This window comes from Aricia agestis, chromosome 20 (genome assembly GCF_905147365.1).
Source record: "Aricia agestis chromosome 20, ilAriAges1.1, whole genome shotgun sequence".
Lineage (NCBI taxonomy): Eukaryota > Metazoa > Arthropoda > Insecta > Lepidoptera > Lycaenidae > Aricia > Aricia agestis.
In genome coordinates, this window is record NC_056425.1 from 7,058,601 (window position 1) to 7,081,478 (window position 22,878).

Here is a 22,878-nt window from a genome sequence, read left to right on the forward strand (position 1 = left end):
TAATTTTGTCTTAACTCATTTGTTATACGGTCAACCGACACTGGAATAATAAACACTGGAATTTACAAAAAACAACTGAATATTTTTTCTGTCACTCATGTTAGTGCTAAGGAAAATCACAAAACGGTGCTACGTAAATTTTTCATAACGTATCCTCATTTGTAACACGGTCAATTGACAGTCGACACTGGAATAATAAACATTGGAATAAAAAAAAAACTGAATATTTTTCTGCCATGTATAGTCCGTCAAGAAAGTGAAGAAATTAAAAAGTGGCAACATCGTAGTGTCATCTCTTTTTTCTTAGGTTGATTTGAAAGGGATGACACTACGATGTTGCCACTTTTTAATTTCTTACTGAGTGACTACTGACTATAAGGCTGGCCATAGACGGACCGCAAGTTGCTGTCGGGAGTCGGGACTGACTGCTCTATAGAGCGCGGCGGTCGCTTTGAAGTCGTACACCACTGCAACACGACCGCATCATGCAGTCGACCATACATTACCATTGTTGTTCGACCGCACGGCGAAACTCGACCGCATACTGCATAGCGACTGCTCCAACCGTTCAAGAATTACTGCTCGAGCGGTCCGTGACCCGTGTATTGCGGATACGAATTTAATATGGAAATTGCAGATCGCCGTGCGGCAATCGCATCTTACAGTGTGGACCTTCTGGCGTCTATGGCCGGCCTTAATGCTAGCTGCCAAGGAAAAATCACAAAACACTGAAACGTAAATTTTTCTCAGCGTATCCTTATTTGTAATACGGCCACCCGACGCTGGAATAATAAACATTGGAATTTTGAATATTTCATGGCTGTGTATGTAGAGCGTTTTTATATTTTTTATCACCATGATCTGTAACGTGAGTAGAAAAAATTCACTCGGCCCAGCCCTCAAAAATTTATAAGGTAAATGACTAGTAGATTGGACAGTACTAGTCATTGGAAAAAGCTCAAAAACACCATATTTATTAAAGTTGCTTGAAAATTTTCCTGTTTTTAAAGTAAAAGAACGCCTGTTTTTTAAGAAAAACAGTCAGTTTTTAAAGCAACATTAATAAATATGGTGTTTTTGTGCTTTTTCCAATGACTAGTACTGTCCAATCTACTAGTCATTTACCCTATATTATCTCCAAAAAATGCTGCACTGTTGCTGATGGTGATGATGATGATGGATATTAGTGTGGACGCAGCAAAGCATTGTATAAAATAGACAATAATAATTGTATCTTGATTGCGAGTCTGACAGGCCGCGTCTTTGACCTGGCGAGTGGCGTTTTTGGCCTAGATTCGTCTGACCCACTTGAACAATTCTTAAATCCGTCTAATGGATACTGAGACAAACTGTACGATAGATGATTATGAACCATGAGGCGAGTCACATAACCTCAGAATATTTTTTTTGGAAGTGAACTGCTGTGGCCTGTGACATGTCACATGTGGCATGTCCCATAAATATTTAAGGATAAATACAAAAAACACATTTTTTGCCTATTTTGCTCTATATACGCTATACTGAACCCTTGGTGAACCCGCGAGTCTGACTGCCTGACTAGCACTTGGCCAATTTTTTTATGTTTAGTAAAAAGGCATTCGCCATTATAGATAGCAAAGTTAGATGTCAAAAATGTATGAGATTTGAAATAACGCATCACTGGCGTCAATGCGTTTGCGTTGCGTAATGTCAAATCCCAAATATTTTTGACATCTAACTTCGCTATTAACAGAGTAGACAGAATGATAGAGTATGCCGTCTTAGAACTGATGTTGAAAATTTTAAATTTGACGTATTTTGACGAAAATCGTCGCTAGGGTTGTTATCTTGTTACCTACGAATTTAAAAATATGACATATTCGATGGACGTGTTCCTCTTTGGTCGTATTGTTGTTTGTGTTTTGGCACATGCGATTAAAATTGTCAGAATCCAATTTTGAAATCTTTATTTTAAATATTTAAAAATAAATTATATCAGCCAGCGCGAGGCACAATCCGTTCATAGTCCTAGTGAAATCCGACGAATTTGACAGATATTGAAACCTGTCCGTTTCTTTGCAGTCGAGCTACTGGTAGTTATGTCTATTGTGCTATTAACGCTTGCGAATCCATTTTGACTAGGGGGCCTGTAGGTCCTGTAGGTCATTATTTTCATTTTCTAAAGTTTAACCCGTAGATTACCTAACAACAACAGTAGGTTTAGCATGACCACAGTAGAAATGCGAAAGAATAGAGACGCTGACAGTTTTTGCGAACAAACTGACAGGTTTCCTTTGTTAATCCATCACTTTGTCTACTTTGGGTACCGTAAGATCTCCCTAGTCCCTACCAACAAGATGGCAAAAAGTTATCAAACAAAATGGCACCTATATACTTCAGTCACGGACTTTAGTCAATTGGAAATAAACTTTATAAAAAAACCTTTTGAATTTTAAATTTTTATATAAAATGCGAAGAAACTTTTCCCCCAACCTAATAATTAATATTTCTTTGATTGAAATACTAATAGAATACCAGGAATTTATTAATGCGCTGTCGGTATTTTTAAGGATTTGCAAACACGTGACTTCGAAGATTGTTAATTTTCTTCGAAACATCAAACAAGGCTTCATGGTTTCGTCACAACTCACAACTCACAATGCTTCACTTCAAAGTTTGAAACTCGATAAAAAGGTTTTTTCTATCTTGAATCGCGAGCAAAATTTATTTATATAAGTAATTTTTAGGGTTCCGTACCCAAAGGGTAAAAACGTAAAAACCTATTACTGAGACTTCGATGTCTGTCCGTCTGTCTGTCCGCCTGTCTGTCTGTCGCCAGGCTGTACTTATCTCAAGAACCGCTATAACTAGACTTCTGAAATTTTCACAGATTGTGATTTGTGTATATTTTTGCTGTTGCCGCTATAACAACAAATACTAAAAACAAAATAATATTAAATTAATATTTAAGGGGATCCAGCAAAAATATACACAAATCACAATCTGTGAAAATTTCAGAAGTCTAGTTATAGCGGTTCTTGAGATAAGTACAGCCTGGCGACAGACATCATACAACAAACATTATTTTCTTAGCCTTTTTTGCTCGATATCAATAATTGCAACAGCCTACCTGTTGCAATTATTGATATCGAAATTTGAAATTTTCACAAAGACCTTAAATATATAACCTTAAATAATCAATAGTTAATAATATTTAAATAAAATAAAAATTTAAGGGGGCTCCCATAGAAAAACACAATTTTGGCCTATTTTTGCTCTATAACGGTCTTCGTGCGCGGGTCTGACTTTTTACATAATATCAGGTATTTTTTTTTATCAGAAAATATAGTATAAAGATATAGTTCAAGAGAAGTTCCTTGTTAGCAGTACAGCTTTGCAACTGCTACGATTCGCACTTGACACATTTTACTTCCTAGTTTTAAGTTCGTTTCAACGTCTTTTGAAGTGAATGTAAACAAAAAGTAAAACTATTTTTGCAATTTTAAGGTAGGTAATTTTATGAATGCAAATTGCACCAAATACATTTATTGGGAATACCATTTCTTTGTTTAGAAACGGATTGGGTCGTACAAGAAGCTAAATTATTGTTGCATTATGCAATACATATTACAGGGTGCCATTAAACCTTCCTGCCAAATTTTGATATATTGATCCTTGTTTGTTTCCTTGTTTCCTTTTATAATCACTCAGTACTAAAATGTTGAGAAATGCTTCCGTAAGCTATCCTAAAAAACACTACAATAGGCTTGATGACTATTTTTTTTTCTTATTGGTAATTGAACGACCCTTAAAAAATAGAAACATCGCTGAAAGAATGACTCTGATAGCTTAAAAATTCACCAAGATATGACAATTCAAACATTTCATAAAATAGACCTACCTGAAACGCTCCATACAATGTGCTACGAAAGACTGACGTCACTCTTTCGTAGTTTGTACGCATCGGGAGAGAACTTTGTTCGATAGGTATATTAAATATTGCGTTTATGAAAGTGGTTTTATAACAAAAGTTGCTTTTAGTTGCATAAGCTATCGAATGGTATACAAATATTAAGAAATATATTTGAAAAAAAAATCGACTTGATTATCCAACTTTGAAGGCGCATAACAAAAAAAATACATATGCTATCGAGCTGAAATTTTGGGAACACTTATTTTTTACCGTGATTTCTTTATTTTATTAACAAAATTCGCTAATCTTTGACCTTGTCATCATCCCTATTAATGGACACGACGCGTCGCCCGCGCGTGATGTGACCCCGCGCGCGCGCCTCCCCCCCGCGTTACCCCCTCTCATTCCCTCGCGCCGCGAGTAACCGTTCTGCAACGATTTAAAATGGGATAAAATATGTTAATAAAAAAAATATAACACCCAAATTTTTTTCGTTTAATGGACTCTCCTAATGATACCTAAGCCCTGGAAAAAATTTGGCAGGAAGGTTTAATTGCACCCTGTATAATATAATATGTATAGCATATAGAATAGGCCCTATATATTATACTAGCTGTTGCCCGCGACTGCGTCCGCGTTTGTATAGTAGATCACGTCCCAGATATATTTTTTTTTGTACAAAAATATTCAATGTACAGCATTGACTTTCCTACGATTTTATTTTATATAGATATATGTTCCGCGCGGCTTCGCTTGCGTAATTTAGGAATTTCACGCGACCGTACATTTTTCCACAAAAATAGCCTATGTCCCTTAACGTGGTCTATTCTTCATGTTTGCCAAATAACATAAAAATTGCTCCAGCAGTTCTTAAGAATCTTAAGATAATAAGCAATTTCATATAATTTCCCCCGTTTTTTCCACATTTTCCTTTATTTCTTCGCTCTTATTAGTATTAGCGTGATAAAATATAGCCTATAACCTTCCGCAACAAATGGGCTATCTAACACTGAAAGAATTTTTCAAATCGGACCAGTAGTTCCTGAGATTAGCGCGTTCAAACAAACAAACTAACAAACTCTGCAGAATTATAATATTAGTATAGATTATAATATTAGTATAGATAGGGCCTATTCTTACGCCTCGAATTTCGCTTCGAATGCTGTCGAATGTCGTTGAAAAACTGCCTGCAGATCGACATTCGATTCAAAGCATAATGAATGGTCGATTGTCGTCTCTCTATCATTAGAACGAGATAGCACAATAAACATTTTAAGTTTTAACAAAACGGCTAGTAGCAAACACCGTTATGTATGGTGGGGACAGGTCATCAAACCATGACTCATCCACGAATTGTTGCGACAATCATCAAACATCATCATTATAATATTTTGATTGGTAATCTGGGGGCACGGCAGTGCCCCCGCCAAGTCGAGCAAACAAAGCGGCACGGCCGTACCATCCTTTTCTCGAACCAATTTAGGCTCTTTTGACCCCCTATAACTTCATTGTGGATAAACCAACAAGCCTGAATTTTCAGTCGTTAAGCAAGCATTGTATAAACACGATATATTATTTAAAATTTAATTCAATTTGAACCAGTAGTTTAAGAGCTGTAACTTGTTAAAGTTTCTTAATTTTGTCACTGACTGACTGACTGACCGATCACCAAAAGTCACTTCTAGCAGACACAGAACCTTCAAACTTAGAATATAATTAGTGTTTAGTGTATAAATCAAGGAAAAACTCGAATATTTTAAAATTTCTATCCAGTTTTCTAGATAAACTAACTTTGTAAATAACTTTGTAATCCTTTATAAATGTATGGGATTACAAAGTTACATTTGCGGTTTATGAATCATTGGACCCGTACCATCAATATCTCCGGTTTATCGTCGGTAGAGAGATATCTAGCTAGTGTTTAGTGTCTTAATTAAGGGAAAACCTAATAAACATTTCATAATAATCACGGTCCAGTTTTCTTCTTCTTTCTCTAACTTCGTGAATAAATTTGTAATACCATTATACATGTACTTAGGTATAAGATTACAAAGTTACATTGATTGCACTTTATGAATCATTGTACCGGTACCATCGATATTTCCGTACGTATTTTCGAAGGAGTAATAGTTGCAGATAGGTATCTGTAAATATTATGAAGCACTAGTTTTTGCCCACGGCTTCGCTCGCGTGGAATTGATATATCGCGTAAAATACGAATATTCTTGTAAACCTCCTTTGGAAACCTGACGTTTTTCCAAAACCAAAAGTAGCCTATGTTACTGTCCAAGTTGATCTATTCATTTAAAACGTAAAAGATTTTAAATATTGATATGATAATAACTTACGTACTAACTTGAGACAGAAGGTCCCCTAGGTAGGGACTGAATAAATTAACCGACTTGGTATTGCATGGATCTCATAAATTTTTACGGTATAAACAGTTTTATACCGTAAAAATTTATGAGATCCAGAGAGTTGCGAGACTTGGTTTTTTTACAGGTGTTTTTATGGGATTTATACTTACGTCTTTAAATACTGCGTTTGTTGTCATTTTGATGTAAGCGAAGAATAGTTTGTAAATTGTAATGCTACCATTTAATTTATTAGTTGGATTAATTAAAAAAATAACACCTTATTTTGGTCGAATTTGATAGTTTATACCGTTCGTAACATAGAATATCATTGGTTTATACATAACTCATAAAAGTGTATCCTTCATTGCATTAAAAAATAACTACTATCACCAGATAACTTTAGGTATTGATAAATTATTGTTTTCCTCTTTCCCGACCACGTCAATGATCTTATAATAACAGAATGACGTCATAGGTGTTGTTTCTCTCTTTCTATTAGCGATATTCATCACTAGAAAGAGAGCTTGCAAGTATGGCTTTGTTACAAAGGCTAGTATAATCTTTCTGGTATAATGCAGTTCTCTTAAGATATTCAGGAAAAAAATTATAACTCTACTAGCATTATCCAGGGAGGAAACAGGGGACAGCGTTTGTATGGGAAAAATGGCGGTGTGGAATCCTCTTAATGAAAAAAGTACTTAAATCGGTTAAGTTTTGGAGAAGGAATCAGGGGACAACGAATCGTTGATTTTCTGGATTTTCTGCAGTTGTCTCTATCGCGTTCTGCGGTATAGGCTTGAGGTAAGGGAGACAGCTATAGATATTACACGTACTTTTTTTTCATTTCTCTAGCTGCTGTGGTATCCTCTTAAAGATTAAAAAAAGGCTTGAGCTGTGTTCCTATGTTTTGCTTTTTTTTGTATAATCTAGCCAAATCTGTTTTCTGGACGTTTGAACACAGCGGAAAATCTGGCCATTTTTTTAGGTTTTTGAACGTTCATATCTTATTTAATAATTAAATTATGAAAAAAAAAAAGAAAACATAGGGACATTGTATTAGTGGCCGTAGATATTCAGGAAAAAAATTATAACTCTACTAGCATTATCCAGGGAGGAAACAGGGGACAACGTTTGTATGGAAAAAATGGCAGTGTGGAATCCTCTTAATGATTTGGTGGCTTGATCACTTGCAGGCACGCGCGGCACTCTTTTGGCGCTTTACGTGTTTTATTAAAACAAAAACCTTATTTTCTCAACAGTCAATTATTTTATTATTTTCTTGGGGTAGGGGGTGGTTTAATTAATTAGTGAGGGCCAAGGAGAAGAAGTAAAAAACAACTAGATTTGATTATATGACAATTTTGATTCGGACAGAATTTGCCTTACCCCCAGTGGTACAAAGTTGTCTTCTACTTCTTCTCCTTGGCCCTCACTAATTAATTAAACCACCCCCTACCCCAAGAAAATAATAAAATAATTGACTGTTGAGAAAAAGATAAAATATCGTGAGCGTGTGAGATGAAGAAAGAAAGAGTAGATTCTTACTTCGCTAGGGAAAAGCAGTTTGTAGTACAAACTGCTTTTTGTTACGTGACATTGATCTTTATGCCGTTGGAATAAAGGTCACGTCACGTCAAAAGTAACTCTAGCAATTCTCTCTCTTTCTCTCTTCATCTTTTACTCACACAATATTTTATCTTTTGTTACGTGACATTGATCTTTATGCCGCTGGAATAAAGGTCACCTTATGTCAAAGGTAACTAAGTAAACGTGACATTTAGAGAAAATGGCGTCGCACTATGTTTTCGCACGTTTTCGCCTCGGCCTTGGGGTAATTAACCTCAATATGAACTTGCGTCTGAACTTGCACTACATTCACGCGCCGTCCGAAATAGAACGGCGAAACTGACGTGCTTTCTTTGTCGCATTGAAATCTCAATATGAAAATATCGTGTTTTTGCTCAGATCGAATTCTTGGAAATATAATATTATAGTACCTACTTATCTAATTTTAGAAAATGAAACAATTCGGGGCCAATTTTCAAGTATAAAAATGAATTATAACATCGTAAATTTTGGGTTAGTCGCCCCCTTAAAGTAACGTTCTTGGTATTTTTAATATTAGTGACATTGACGTTGATTGAGTTTGTCCTCTTGCTTTGAATTTTTATGAGAAACAGATTATAAAATTCACTTGTGAAGTGTTTCTTACAGTAAGCTGTTTTTTTTTCGGTTCATTGAACTTTTTTGCAGCTTCATTGAAGACTGGCTAGATTAGATGAATCATGAATATGCTAGCAGCTCCCTTTTATTATATAAACGGACGTTAGTCATGGATGGACGGTCTGTCAGAAACAGTATTGCAGCTGCAATTGGCTGTTGCGTTTCAAAAAAAATCACGTTTGTTGTATGGGAGCCCCCCTTAAATATTTATTTTATTTTATTTTCAGTATTTGTTGTTATAGCGGCAATAGATAGACACAATATGTGAAAATTTCAGAAGTCTAAATGTAGCAGTTCTTGAGATACAGCCTGGAGTCAGACAGACGGAAAGACAACGAAGTCTTAGTAATAGAGTCCCGTTTTTACCCTTTGGGTACGGAACCCTAAAAAACCGCCCCAAATCTTCCCGCAGTGATTCATTTGACCACGCATTTTGCCTCGTCATAACATGACGTCTATGTATTAACCACATCTTTATCGTATGTTCACAATATCATCGATCGATTGAAATTTTCGCTAAGGTTATTGTACTCAGGGCCGTCTGTTAATGCACAAAATGTTATACCGTTTCCGCAACAACAGTGCCATATAAACATAATGTTATGGTCGCAGTTCGCACATTGTGACCTCCACGTATAGGAAACGTGGATATACATATACGGAAGGCATGCACGAGTTTCTAGACGGTTCGAGAAGCAACTAATTAGATCTTTCTCGACGTTATTAAAGCTTAACCTAAACGGCGTAAATGCATGCGCTATTCTTGAATTCTTAAGTGCTGTTGTGAAGGCGAGACGAGCTTGAGATTTTGCCTTGGACTTGAATTTTGTTTAAAGAATAATGATGTAGACTTAAAAACCAGTCAAGCGTGAGTCGGCTCATCTACGAACTTTAGATAAAAATTCTTATGTACCAGTGATACAAATTACAATGAGAATACGATGAGGAGGGTGGGATGATAAAATATTGTCATGATAAAAAAGTCGTACTGTATAGCTATAGCTTATTAAATATATGGGGGCTATAATTTTTAGGGTACCGTACCCAAAGGGTAAAAACGGCTCCCATACAAAAACACATTTTTTTCCTATTTTTGTTCTATAATGGTACGGAACCCTTCGTGCGCGAGTCCAACTCGCACCTGGCCGATTTTTTGCTCACTAGTTGGCGCAAGCCACAACTGTCAAAGTCGACTTTAAAATAATCTAGAATCTCATTTATAATTTATTTATTTAATTAAATTTAAATATTATCTCCTTTACTTTTGCGGATTTTATTTCAATATTTTTATACGATTATTATATTATTTTTTTTCTTAATTTTACCCTCAAATCATTTACTCATCGCAAAATAATACTTTTAAGGATAAATTTTACGAAGGAGATCCCTTTTCAACAGGTAAATTGCATAAATTTTTGTTCTATACTATATTGTGCTATACGGTATACTCGATTAATTTTATAATAATTAAGTAGATAATATTTATAGAATTTAATTAACCTGCCAAGTTCAAATTAGAAGTATTATGGATCAGGTTGTTGATGAAGATGATTTTGATCGATGAAGTGCATCTGAACTTGGCATTGGATTGGATTTCAACTCTTTTGTGTTGTGTTGAAAAGTAGAAGCTGTCGTCAGCTGTTGGAAGAACAACAAAGAAATTAAAACAGCCAAAATCAAACTGGCAAACTACTGTTCAGTGTACCAGGCAGAATTGGCAGCGATACTAAGAGCTCTACAATTGCTATCAAAAATGAAAATGAAGAAAGCAAACATAGCCTCTGACCCCAACAGCATCAATCCAGTGGCAGTCGCAATTAAAGACCAAATAAGAGAAAACAACTTGGAAATCGGCTGGTACTGGATCAAAGCACACATTGGCTTGGAGGGAAACGAGAGAGCAGATCACCTTGCAAAAAAGACTACGAAAGCCAAAACAGCTCCGGTATACGACGCAGTCCCAATAAGCGCGGTGAAATACTATATAAGGCAATCCACCATAGACAAATATCAGCAAATACAGGTATTCTTCAAAGACCGAAAAGAATCTCACAAGATACTCTCCAAAATAAACAAAGACAACATCACAGCCCAATTATTTGGCGGTTTTGGAGAGTATCTTGAGAGGTTTAAAATAAAGCAAGACAGTCAAAAATGTCCATGCGACAGTACATCCATACAATCAGCGATGCATTGCTTAGTGGACTGCCCCATATTTCAAGGAATACGCTGGGAGACTGAGCAGAAACTAGACGCAGACATAAAAAGAGAAAACATAAAGGAAATCATGAAAACAGATAGACACAGAGATATATTTTTGGAAGCAGCTCGAAAAATAGTAACACAAGTAAACCACATGAACAAATAAAGTGGACAGAATAAAAGTGGAAAGAAGAGAGAAGACGAACTCGGCATGAAACTGAAGAAAGATAAGCAAATAGAAGAACTGGCACGAAACTAGAAAAAAAAGAAAGGATTCATTCATTTTTCTTTATAACAATTAAATATATAAGGCTGCCGGAACTCGGAATATAAAAACCGACAGTTAAATTTTAAAAAAAGCGGAAGAGTTTGTTTGCACGCGCTAATCTCAGCATTTAGGAAGTACTGGTCCGATTTGAAAAATTATTTCAGTTTTAGATAGCCCATTTATCGAGGAAGGCTATAGGGCATAGGCCATATTTTATCACACTAAGACTAATAGGAGCGAAGAAATAGAGGAAAATGTGGAAAAAGCGGAAGAAATTATTTGAAAGAGCTTATCTTACGATTCTACTACTACGAACTACTGGAGCAATTTTTCTGTTATTTGGCACAGATAAGAAGAAGAACACGTGAAGGATCATAGGCTATTTTTTGTGAACTAAATACTAATTTGTGTGTGAAATAGGTAGGTACCTAAATTACGCGGGCGAAGCCGCGCGGAAGGAACGTCTAGTCAAAAATATTTTTTGTTCAAACGTTTAACTATCGACAGGAAGTCCACAATATAATGTGTGAACAAATTTACTGCAATAAATCAATCTAAGCTCATTTTGGGTAACTTTGAATTGCGGTTTAACTTTGAACAATACATTATTGTCGTAAATTGTATTGTTCAAAGATACCCAAAATGTATGTATTTAATTTGAATTTCCGCATTCTCTCGGTTACTTATGTATTTATTCATACTTCCCTACGTATATTATAAATGCGATAGTGTGTCTGTCTGTTTCTTCTTCACGCCCAAACCGCTGAATCAGTTCTGTTGAAATTCGCTTTGGTGATTGGTGATATACAATATAGAATATACAATATAGGATATATGTATATAGTCCCGGAAAAAGACATATTAGATACTTTTTATCCCGGAAAAATGTACAGTATCGCGCGAAAAACGAGTTATGAGCAACGGGGTTACGGGAGTCATCTACTTTACAAAATATTATGTCTATGCAAATTACAATATTATTAGCTAATGTCAATGGCAAAATCTCTTACTTTTAAAATTTGAAACCTTTATATCAAAGAAATAAAGCAACAATAGGATTGTGTAAGTTTTGTGCGTGATTTGTCAAGTCAACTTGATTCTTGTTATGACTAATATTTTTAGCAGCATCAGTATAATTACACTTGCAAGAGGCACTGTACAGTATAAAAAAAGCTACTTTGACCTCAGAGTGAGGTGTTTGTTTGTTTTGTCGTTCTTCCGTGATTCTGACATTGGCCATTATCTAAGGCCGCCGTACTAAAAAAGAAGAAGAGGAACTAGCATTGTCAAAGGTCGGGTCATTGTAACATAATAGTATCTTTTGTCAGGTCTTGGTCTGGTCTTTGAAATGCTTCTGATCGTTTTCTAGATCTGCTACAACACATTTTTCCTAAAAAATTCGCCATGTGGGACAAGTCACAAGTTATTAAACTTGTGACTTGTCCCACATGGCGAAAATTTATGCCCGTTCACTTATTTCGTTTTGAGTCAGGAGGTACTCCCGGAGAACAACCTGTTGTTTCTTAATTAGTAACTAGTGGGTCCGACTGCGAATTTCATATAATATTTAAAAAAAATAATAGAGAAATCGGTTTAGCCGTTATCGAGATTAGCGAGGGAAGATAATACATAAGTACATTTAGCGATTCATTATTTTAAATAGATAATAATAGAACACAATAGCAATATAAAACACGAGTTCATGATTGACAGTTATATAAAAGTATTGAGTCCACTTATTATGGAGATAACGGTGAGTAAGATTCTTTACATACTACCTCATTAGCACATATTGCGTTAAGTTTTAAATTATTGTTTAAAACTATTTTAAAACAAGATGACCCGTGAATTTTGTGGCACTATATGAACCTTTTCTGGACCTCCATAAATATTTCAAGACATAAATTAGCCAAATGACAAATCGGTTTAGCCGTTCTCGAGTTTTATTATTATAGATTTATACTCCACTCGGGCTAATTTGTCGCTAGCGGTCATTGACTCCCTGTCAAAAACTTGTCATTTTCCATATAAACCACGATAAACAATATCTGACACTTCATTGTCAATCGCGGTTTATATGGAAAATGACAAGTTTTTGACAGGGAGTCAATGACCGCTAGCGACAAGTTAGCCCGAGTGGAGTATAGATATCAACAGTCAACCAATGCAGTCAACACTATATCCCGGTCAACAAACACTTAGAAAATTGGCTATTGGCCTATCGCTTGTCTTTCACTCGCTCTCAAAATATACATAATATGTATTTAGCTATCTCGTTTTCACAACGATAGCGAGGTGTTCGTGTGTGAAAGAGACAAGTAGCTCTAGATACAATAATAAACTTACGGTTCCTAATTCTTTAAGAGTGACCTTTATGCCTCTGACATAAAGGTCTTGACAATGTAAAAACAAATTTGGAACGCAGTAGTCATGCCGTCCACGTCATTTCATGAAGAATCTGACACTTGAAATCTTGGCTGTTGACATTGACACTTGACAACCATTGACCTGTAACTTCACTTAACTTGTAAGACCGCCCACAGATGATTATTATCATCACAAAAACTGTTCGGATTTTGTGATGATAATAATTTAGTCTACTATTTGCATATACATGTCAATATAAGTAAGTGCAATATGAAAATTGGTCATTGACTCAATTCTTTTGTTTTTTTATGTAAATAAAATATATGCTATTCAAACGTGTCATTGCTCTATTGAAACAAAGGTATTACAAGACTGTACTAACTTATTACTAAAGTGACACATTTACAATACAATATACATATTTACTGGTTTTATTAGCATTGTTTATAGTCGACTTTTGAGCCATAAGGTTTTTCATGTACCATTATAATTATAGTCTGTCAAAAAAGTGAAGAAATTAAAAAATGGCAACATCGTAGTGTCATTCCTTTCAAATCAGTCTAAGAAAAAGGGGATGACACTACGATGTTTCCACTTTTTAATTTCTTCACTTTCTTGACGGATTATCATAATCCATCCATCCTAAAAACTGATTCATAGGGAGGTGGCTGACCTAGTTCGTTATGTCGTAGCACTCGTAGAACGTAGGGTAAATTAAATCAATTCAATATTCGTGATCTGTCAGCTTGTCACAACCCAACTGAATAACTCAGTTCCACCATATTTTGCCTCTGAATCAAAATCTCTGACACTACACTATCAAGTTCTTCTGTGATGATTAAGGAAGTTCTTTAAGGCGATTCAGCCATCGGGCATTTCGAGTTCATTCCGAAAACGCTGACCGTATGATGAAGTGGTAACTATAAGTAGCGTTCCTCGATTCGGAAGGTCAGCACGCGTTTCTTTGTGAGGTAGCGAGTATTTTTAGCCGAGGGCGACGCACCGGCCATCTCATGCCGCATCATTACGCCGCATTTTATCTGCAAATATACTCTTCCGTCAGAAAATGGCATAAAGCCTATGCCCTATGTACACAAAATATATCAGGATATCATCCAGATAAAAGTGTTTGGACAAATAACTGTAATGCACGCAATTCTAAATTCGAGCAAGGTCTTAAGTTTTGACTCTTGAGGTTGCCTAGATAAGAAGGAGGAAGATCCACAGTCGAGGATAGACATGAAGTAGTTAGCACTTATTTCTTATTTCGGTTTCATTATGAACGCAAACTTGATGAAAATCTTATTACGATTGGTCTTATAGGAATTATGTAAGTATATAAACGGAATTAACTTATTAAGCCTTAATAGGCTTAATAAGTTAATTCTTAATAGGCAAACACAAAATGAAAATTCTCAACCGCAAATTGTCTGAAATGAAAAATGCACGTGAAATAAAAGCGATAAAAAGAAAGGTAAATCCATTTAGATAAGGCCCCGTTAAAGACTGAGAAGTGTGCCAGTGGGTCAGACATTAGGCTTAAGTAACGTGAAAATAACTGACGACATCCACGGCCAATTACAATATTGTTAGAATGAGGAATTGTTCATTCTAGCTTTTGATGAAGAGAAATGGACGGATCTTCGCGAAACGTTTCAAAATAATGAATTATCATGAAACCTTTTGATTGTAAAATTATTTTATTGTTGAATGTATATAAATTATAAAAATATTGCTCTTGACTCCACGTGTCCTAACCTAAAAATCACTAGATTTTGATTTGAAGAAATCCATTTAATTTTTTTTTTTTTTTTTGGATTTAAGAAATAAGACCTTTGTGGTCTGCTGGTTAGATAACTGAATCGAAGGTCGTGGGTTCGATTGCCGCAACGAAACGGCAATGCAGACCTCTTACAACTTCAGTTATAAATGATCATGAACCATGCTTCATATTAACATGGTCTCCTGCAATGCTATCAGACTAATTACTGAAGATACAGTTCAATCCCAGAATTGGTAAATTTTGCAATAGCCAGTTGTTTTAAAACTCTTAGTTGATGCCAGGTGGTGTGGCCTTATCATTTCTAAAACAAAATCCGGAAGAAAAATCCTTTCTTTTTCAGATCAAGCCTCAAGGGTTATCCAACTAAGCTAAGGAATCATTCACACAAATATGGTGAGAACGCAAATTGGTCTGACCATTTGGGATACCCAAGTATTATTGATCACGAAACTGTACATTTATTTCAGTAAAGCTACAGTTTATTAATAAAAATGTTGACTTTTTTTCTTTAATTTGTAATCGGTTGGGCGTAGCCACAATTTAATCAAGGCTGTGGGCCTCCGAAAACAGACCAATATATTAAATACTTACAGATTACTTTTCCGATGCGATTTCACATAATTTTGGGCTGGTAATCCCCAAAATACCTACAGAGGTGGGATTCTTAATAATTTGTTTACTGGTTTACCTTGCTTCTAGCTACACAATGTTCAGGCTTAACAATAAATTCTAGGATGTTGCTTCCCGCGGTTAGCAGAAGCAGGCGTTGGCAATACCTGTTTCTCCGTTAGTATCTCCTTTGGCAGGACCGTTAGTGCCACTAGTTTGGCCGCTTTCACTTTCTCTTTGTTTCACAGTAAATCTATTTACTGTAATTTTTTCACGCTTACCTTGTTGTAAAATAACTGTTTCGAAGGTTCTGGTCTCCTAGTTATAGACCCGTTGATTCACTTCCAAATTGGTTGTGACTTGTGGCTATTCCCTTGTTAGAATCTGATCAAAACCCGCTTTAATAATAGACCAATTGACTTAATATGTCAGCATCTAAAATAAATGCTGAAAATAACCTGATGTTACCCGTTGGTCGTTTCTGTTCATTAATAAATGTTGTATGTTCGTTTAATTATTTAGAACTTGAGGGGATTGCATTATTCATTATTTCTCCTCACAGTTTTAACCCGATAGGTAGTAGGGGAAGTCCCGAAAAACGCTTACCTAATGATATAATCATATTTGAAAATTCGTGTAGAACGCTCAAGGGACTTTTCGATTTACGTAAGAATATGTACTTCGATATGTTTCGAATTCTTCTCGTTATTGAAATCAATGTTTTCGCCAAATTCGCAAATTACACATGCACTGAATAATAATTGGAATGATGTATTAGAGGTAATATTAAAAGCTTTTATTTAACTTGCTCTGTATGTATGTAAGTATGTATGTTCGGGTGAAATCTTGGAACTCAATTTTGAAGCAGATATATTCAACCGATTGAGCTGAAATTTTGCATACACGTTTAGGTTGGATGACAATACACGGGTATGTGTCATCACTCAGAGTGATACCATACATACCCATACATACCCATTGGATTTAGAGTGATTCACTCTAAATCCAATGGGTATCAAATGAAAGGGCTTATTGAGAACTTGTTGTTGCCCGCGACTTCGTCCGCGTGGACTTCAGTTTATAAAGCGCGATGTCAACAAAATTGGTGTCAAAAGCTTTTATAAAAAAACCCTGGTACCCCTTAAATCAATAAAAAAGTCTTATTGAGAGTAACTCGGAAACGAATGTAATGTCATTCTATATCAAATATGGCAGCTTAGCCAAGATAGGGGAATAGTTATTTTAAAGCACTTCTGTAATATTCTGTCGTGTCGTGTCGTGTCGTGTCGTGTCGTGTCGTGTCGTGTCGTATCGTGTCGTGTCGTGTCGTGTCGTGTCGTGTCGTGTCGTGTCGTGTCGTGTCGTGTCGTGTCGTGTCTTGGCGTGTCGTGCCGTGCCGTGCCGTGCCGTGCCGTGCCGTGCCGTGCCGTGCAGTGCAGTGCCGTGCCGTACCGTGTCGTGTCGTATCGTGACCTGTCGTGTCGTGACGTGTTGTGACTTTACGTGACGTGCCGTGAAATAACGTGACGTGACTTCAAGTCAAATCCAGCCGCGTTTCAGAAAATGTCCGGTTTAAGCCGGTCACTTAAATGAAATTTAACTTTTTAGTAATGCAGAAATAAACGGAATAGAACAACTCGATAAATGTAGATTTTTCACTAGTCAAAGTCGAGTACGATTTCTTAAGGACTTAAATTATCAGATTTTAACAAATTCTTAAAACAAAACAAATTATGTACTATCAAACAGACTAAGAAATCTAGCCAGAGATTACTAAAAAACAAAAAATAAATTATAAACAAAAAACTTATTGAAAAAAGCTTTTATTTAAATACTTAGTCTAAAAAGAATAAAATAAATATCTCCTTAAAATTTTTAACTTTTAAGTTAAAATCCTCAATGTATTAAGTATACAATTTGCATGATAATAAATGGTTGTCGCGCGATTTGTAAATAAACTATATTATGTAGTACCAATTACCAATATAACTGAGTAAATTGATATTATATTTTTATTTTAATAAATTTATCAAGTACTGATAGATTTTTAAGTCTCGCGAGTCGCGACATGCTTTTATTATCATGCAAATTGTATAATACATTGAGGATTTTAACTTAAAAGTTAAAAAAATTAAGGAGAAATTTATTTTATTCTTTTTAGACTAAATATTTAAATAAAAGCTTTTTTTCAAAAAGTTTTTTGTTTATAATTTATTCTGTGTTACGTACCTATGTAACTACGTTAAGTTAGACCATAAAATTTTATATAACGAGTTATGTTGTGCAGCTGAACCGTGGTGGTCCGTAGCGATAAATTGCATGCATTCACCGAGTATGCCGGTACGTTGCGTAAGCTTATGAATTGTTAAAAAATTAAACGGTCGGAAGTATTTTTGTACGATACACGTTAAGCAAAGAATTGAAAGGGGTTCAAATCTTGTTTCGTAAGTTTATTAGACCAAAGTGTACTTTAACTACTTTTCGAGGTATGGGATATAGATTCGACGCAGTTTACATTTATGTGTTGTGTATGCCAATCAATGTTAACCACAAACTCGAATTCGAATTGAAATTGGATCAAAATACATGGTAACTCTTTGGTAACAAACATTTAAGAACTCGATGTTTTGAGAAATAATTGCAGACAATTACACGGTCTTTGAGTTATGAAAAACGTGATTTAAACTCAATATTATACTATACAATATGCTTTCTCTTTAAGCGATTTCTAATGTATGTATTTCATTGAATTTCTTTCCCAGAACTACTTTGTATAGGTCCTGCTATAAACAACTTCTTTCCGTAGTATATTTTGCTATTTATATTGTTGATGGTATGGCTTTTTGAAGGTTACCTCAATGAACAATCTTGACTAATCACGTTTGTTCTTTGGTGCACACTGTACAGTTAGTTGCGAAATTGTCTCCAAGGTTCAATTCGTCAAAGACGCTCACAATTTGTAAACAAAACTATGTCCTAATACCGTACTCTACTTATAAATTCTTTTTTTTTTATTTTCAGAACGGAGACCTCTGTATATCCATTCTCCATCCGCCAGTAGATGATCCCCAGTCCGGGGAATTACCCTGCGAGCGTTGGAACCCGACTCAGTCTGTCCGCACGGTGCTCCTCTCGGTGATATCGCTACTGAACGAACCAAACACCTTCAGTCCAGCGAACGTGGACGCCAGTGTTATGTACCGCCGCTGGAGAGACTCCAAGGGCAAGGATAAGGAGTACGAGAATATTATAAGGTGACAGTTGTTTTTTTATGTTCTATGTCTTGTTTATAATGTTTAAAAATACAAAACTTAAAAAATCCCACTTCTGAATATTTTCAGCAGACTCCCACTTCTGATAACATCAGAAGTGGGATCAAAAATAGGGATGATGACAAGGTCAAAGATTAGCGAATTTTGTTAATAAAATAAAGAAATCACGGTAAAAAATAAGTGTTCCCAAAATTTCAGCTTGATAGCATTTGTATTTTTTTTGTTATGCGCCTTCAAAGTTGGATATTCAAGTCAATTTTTTTTTCAATTAAATTTCTTAATATTTGTATACAATTCGATAACTTATGCAATTAAAAGCAACTTTTGTTATGAAACCACTTTCATAAACGCAATATTTAATATACCTGTCGAACAAAGTTGTCTCCCGATGCATACAAACTACGAAAGACTGACGTCATACTTTCGTAGCACTTTATATTTGAATTGTCATATCTTGGTGAATTTTTAAGTTATCAGAGTCATTATTTCGACGATGTTTCTATTTTTTAAGTGTCTTTCAATTACCGACAGGGCCCGATCTAAGGGGGGGCGAGCCGGGCATTTGCCCAGAGCGGCAAAAATGAGGGGCGGCGAAATTGACTTATTCCTATCTTCCAACCTAGTCATCCATCACTTAAGTTTGAGAATTTTACCAGCTAACCTACCTTAAGTTTGCTAGTGGAAATATTTGAGTATTTTACTTAAATGTTTCTCCCATTTTCCCCCAACAAATATGTTTCCTGTAAGTATATGTAAAGGGCGGCGAAAATGATCTTTGCCTGGAGCGGCTAAATGGCTAGATCGGGTCCTGATTACCGATAAGAAAAAAAATGGTCATCATGCCTATTACTTACTATAAAACACTACAGTAAAAATTACTTCAATAGATATTAGTTATTATTACATAATCAAGTTCCTTGACGTATTAATCTGTTTGTTACGTAGTAACTACGCATATAAAATAGAATATTTGTTATTATATTTCAGGAAGCAAGCACAAGTGGCTCGCATGGACGCGGAAAAGGAGGGAATAGTTGTACCTTTAACGTTAGAAGATTATTGTATTAAGACACAAGTTAAATCATCAACGCAAGAACCTCAGGTATGAATTATACTAAAGTACAATTTTTAAATAAGTAGTGTGATAATATAATGAAATGTTATATTGTGTCGTGTCGTATTGTCGTGTCGTCGTGAGCGATTATGATATAGGTTATAATAATAGGTATATTCAATATTCTCTTGTTTTTCATTCTCTAATTGTTAAAGGCCCAGAATATAATAAAATTGTATTATCTAGTTTATAATGGAGATTTCAAAATATTGCATTTCCTTCCCTTTGATAACTATAATAACAGCTGATAAGCATTGCGTTAACATTAAACAATAAACAATCTTAGGATTCTATTCACAGATAAAACGATTTACTGGCTTACTAGTTTATCCTTATGCATGTAAATTTAAATAAGTGCAAAAGATAAGTGAAGTTTAGTAACTTTATAGCCGTTGAGGAGAAAATAATATTAACAGCATTTTTCAACTTATAATACTTTAATTAAATTTGAATACTTTAATTATATTATTTATTAATATTGACCTTTGACTATTAGGACAATCTATGGAAATGTAGCCATTAAATTGACAATGTCAACAACTGTCAAATGTCTCATATCTTTTCTTTTTTCCAGTTGGATATGACAGACTTCTATGATGATGATTACGATGATCTAGACACGGACTCGGAGGGTGAGATAGAGGGAGGGGAGGACGGGGATGACAGCGGCAACGGCGAGTCGTGAGGCCACGCCCCTCTTACTACCGAGATCTCGCGCAATCGCGTACGGACCACCAGGCGGCTCTAGCGTCGGCATTGACAGTTGACGGTCTTTGACAGGGTGCGTCTTTTTGGCGTTGACAGTTGGCGGTCCTTGACATCATTCAGTTTTATAAATTTATATTATAAGTGAAAATGACAATAGAATGTCATTTTATAATGATGTGGTCTGCGACAGAACAGTCGCATCTAAATATGAAATCATCGGAAAATCACGTTTCTGTCTGTACCCGCATTATAACTACTGAGCAACCCATGCGATAAGAATACTTTCAGTAAATTAATAATACTAGAGATCGCCCAATGGTCGAAATTCTACCTTACTTGCAGCGACATTAGGAGTACTACCTATATTTTGTAAAAATTTTGACTTCATCATAGTGTTTTCAATTCTTGTAACTGGGACTCAGCTGATCTCAGACTGGCCTTTTGAACATTGTCTAATAGTATCTAAAATTAAATAAAAAAAAAAACAATAATCCATTTTCAATTTGTCAACTTGTTGTCAACAGACTTCAACCATAAATAAAAGAGTATAATTCGTATGTATAGGCTTGTCGCTCAAAAATCTGTCATTTTTCCTAGTAGTAGTGTCGTAGTGTGTGTAACGTTTTATTTGTTAAAAATATATATGATAAAAGCATAATTTTAAAATAATATTAGCTCGATGCACTCCTTCACCATATAAACTATAACTGTGCGAAATTTCATGCACCTACGTTTCCCAATTTTTCGTAAAAAGGGTTACAAAGTTTTTCTCTCACGTATTAATATATAGATGTCAATCCAAAAGTTGACATCAATTGACAATTTTGCAAAAAAGACGCAGCCCTGTCAAAACACCAAAATACTAAACAATGCAATGGGATGATCCGTACTGATTGCATTTTATTGTATAGATTTATCTACGTAATTCAAATCAGTTTGTTAGTTTTAAGTAATTTTTATTTCATTACACTTAATAGACATAGATTTGTATTAAGTAGGCTTTTATTTTGTCTGGATGTTAATAATTTGGAAATGTGGTTGTCAATACGAACTTACAAGGGTTTTATATATACTTACGTAAGTCCCGTATTGTTTATTTATTTGTGTTTTCTCATATTGTATTAAAGCATAATAATCGTTGTAACATCACAAGGGCATGCTGCATTTAAACTTCAAAAAATAAACCTGAGAAGTTTGTGCTTAAAGTTGCCTTTATACTATAATATAATTACTTATTATCAAAACATGACATTATTTTACTAAGTAAAAACATGTGCATAAGTTTGAATTTAGTTGAGGCTATGTCTAATATAGGTAAGCACCTTTTATGATAAACCAAAATAGACCATTGCTTTCTTATATACTTACAATAATAAGAGAGAGCATTGGTAAGGTTTAAAATGTGTTACACCATTTTAAACCTTACCAATGCCTATTGGCTTTGCTGTTAGTCAATATTTATATAAAATGTAAAAAAATAATTTTATTTCAAATTCGCACCATAACATTCTACCAATTACTGTTATCCCGATCTTCTCTGAAAAAATCTTGCGACCTTTATCGATTTCGGTTCTTTAAACACAGTGCCTGGCATAATAGCAATAATACTTTAAAATTGATGCAAATATCTGAATATGTGAAGTAAGTATATTATAATAAATCATTATGGAAGCTATAGAAATTAACTTGTTAAATTAATGGTAATTCATTAAAACATTAAAGGAATGTGTAAATAATATACAATGAATATTTAACAATGTACAGAATCAATATTATTCCAACTTTTTAATATAGGCTAAAATACTGTGCAAAAGTAGTGTTGACTGGAATTGACAGCTTTGACAGTTAATTCTAGATTTATAGTTCGACAAGGCTTTAATTGAATGTGTCGATGTTAGTCAATGTGCGCTGCTAGTAAAGGAGAACTGTCAAAAATGACGTTTTTGTATGATAGAAGCGTTAGTTCCTTTTCTCGCCACGTTCATAAACAGCCTTGTCGAACTCTAGCTGAAGTCACAGACAGACAGCAACGAGTCTTTGACAGTTTGAATATTTTTATAGGTCTATCTAGAACCTCATCCTA

General features: G+C 35.0%; 1 protein-coding gene across 1 annotated transcript in view; it reads left to right on the top strand.

Moving 5' to 3' along the window:
- LOC121737341 (ubiquitin-conjugating enzyme E2 R2) overlaps positions 1-21,197 on the top strand; it is a 28,252-nt gene extending 7,055 nt beyond the window's left edge. The window contains exons 3-5 of the mRNA XM_042129005.1: positions 18,723-18,955; positions 19,961-20,075; positions 20,662-21,197. Coding sequence (XP_041984939.1) covers positions 18,723-18,955; positions 19,961-20,075; positions 20,662-20,772 — 459 coding nt within the window. The 3' untranslated portion in view covers positions 20,773-21,197. The remainder of the gene's footprint in view (positions 1-18,722; positions 18,956-19,960; positions 20,076-20,661) is intronic.
- Positions 21,198-22,878: the final 1,681 nt, after the last annotated feature.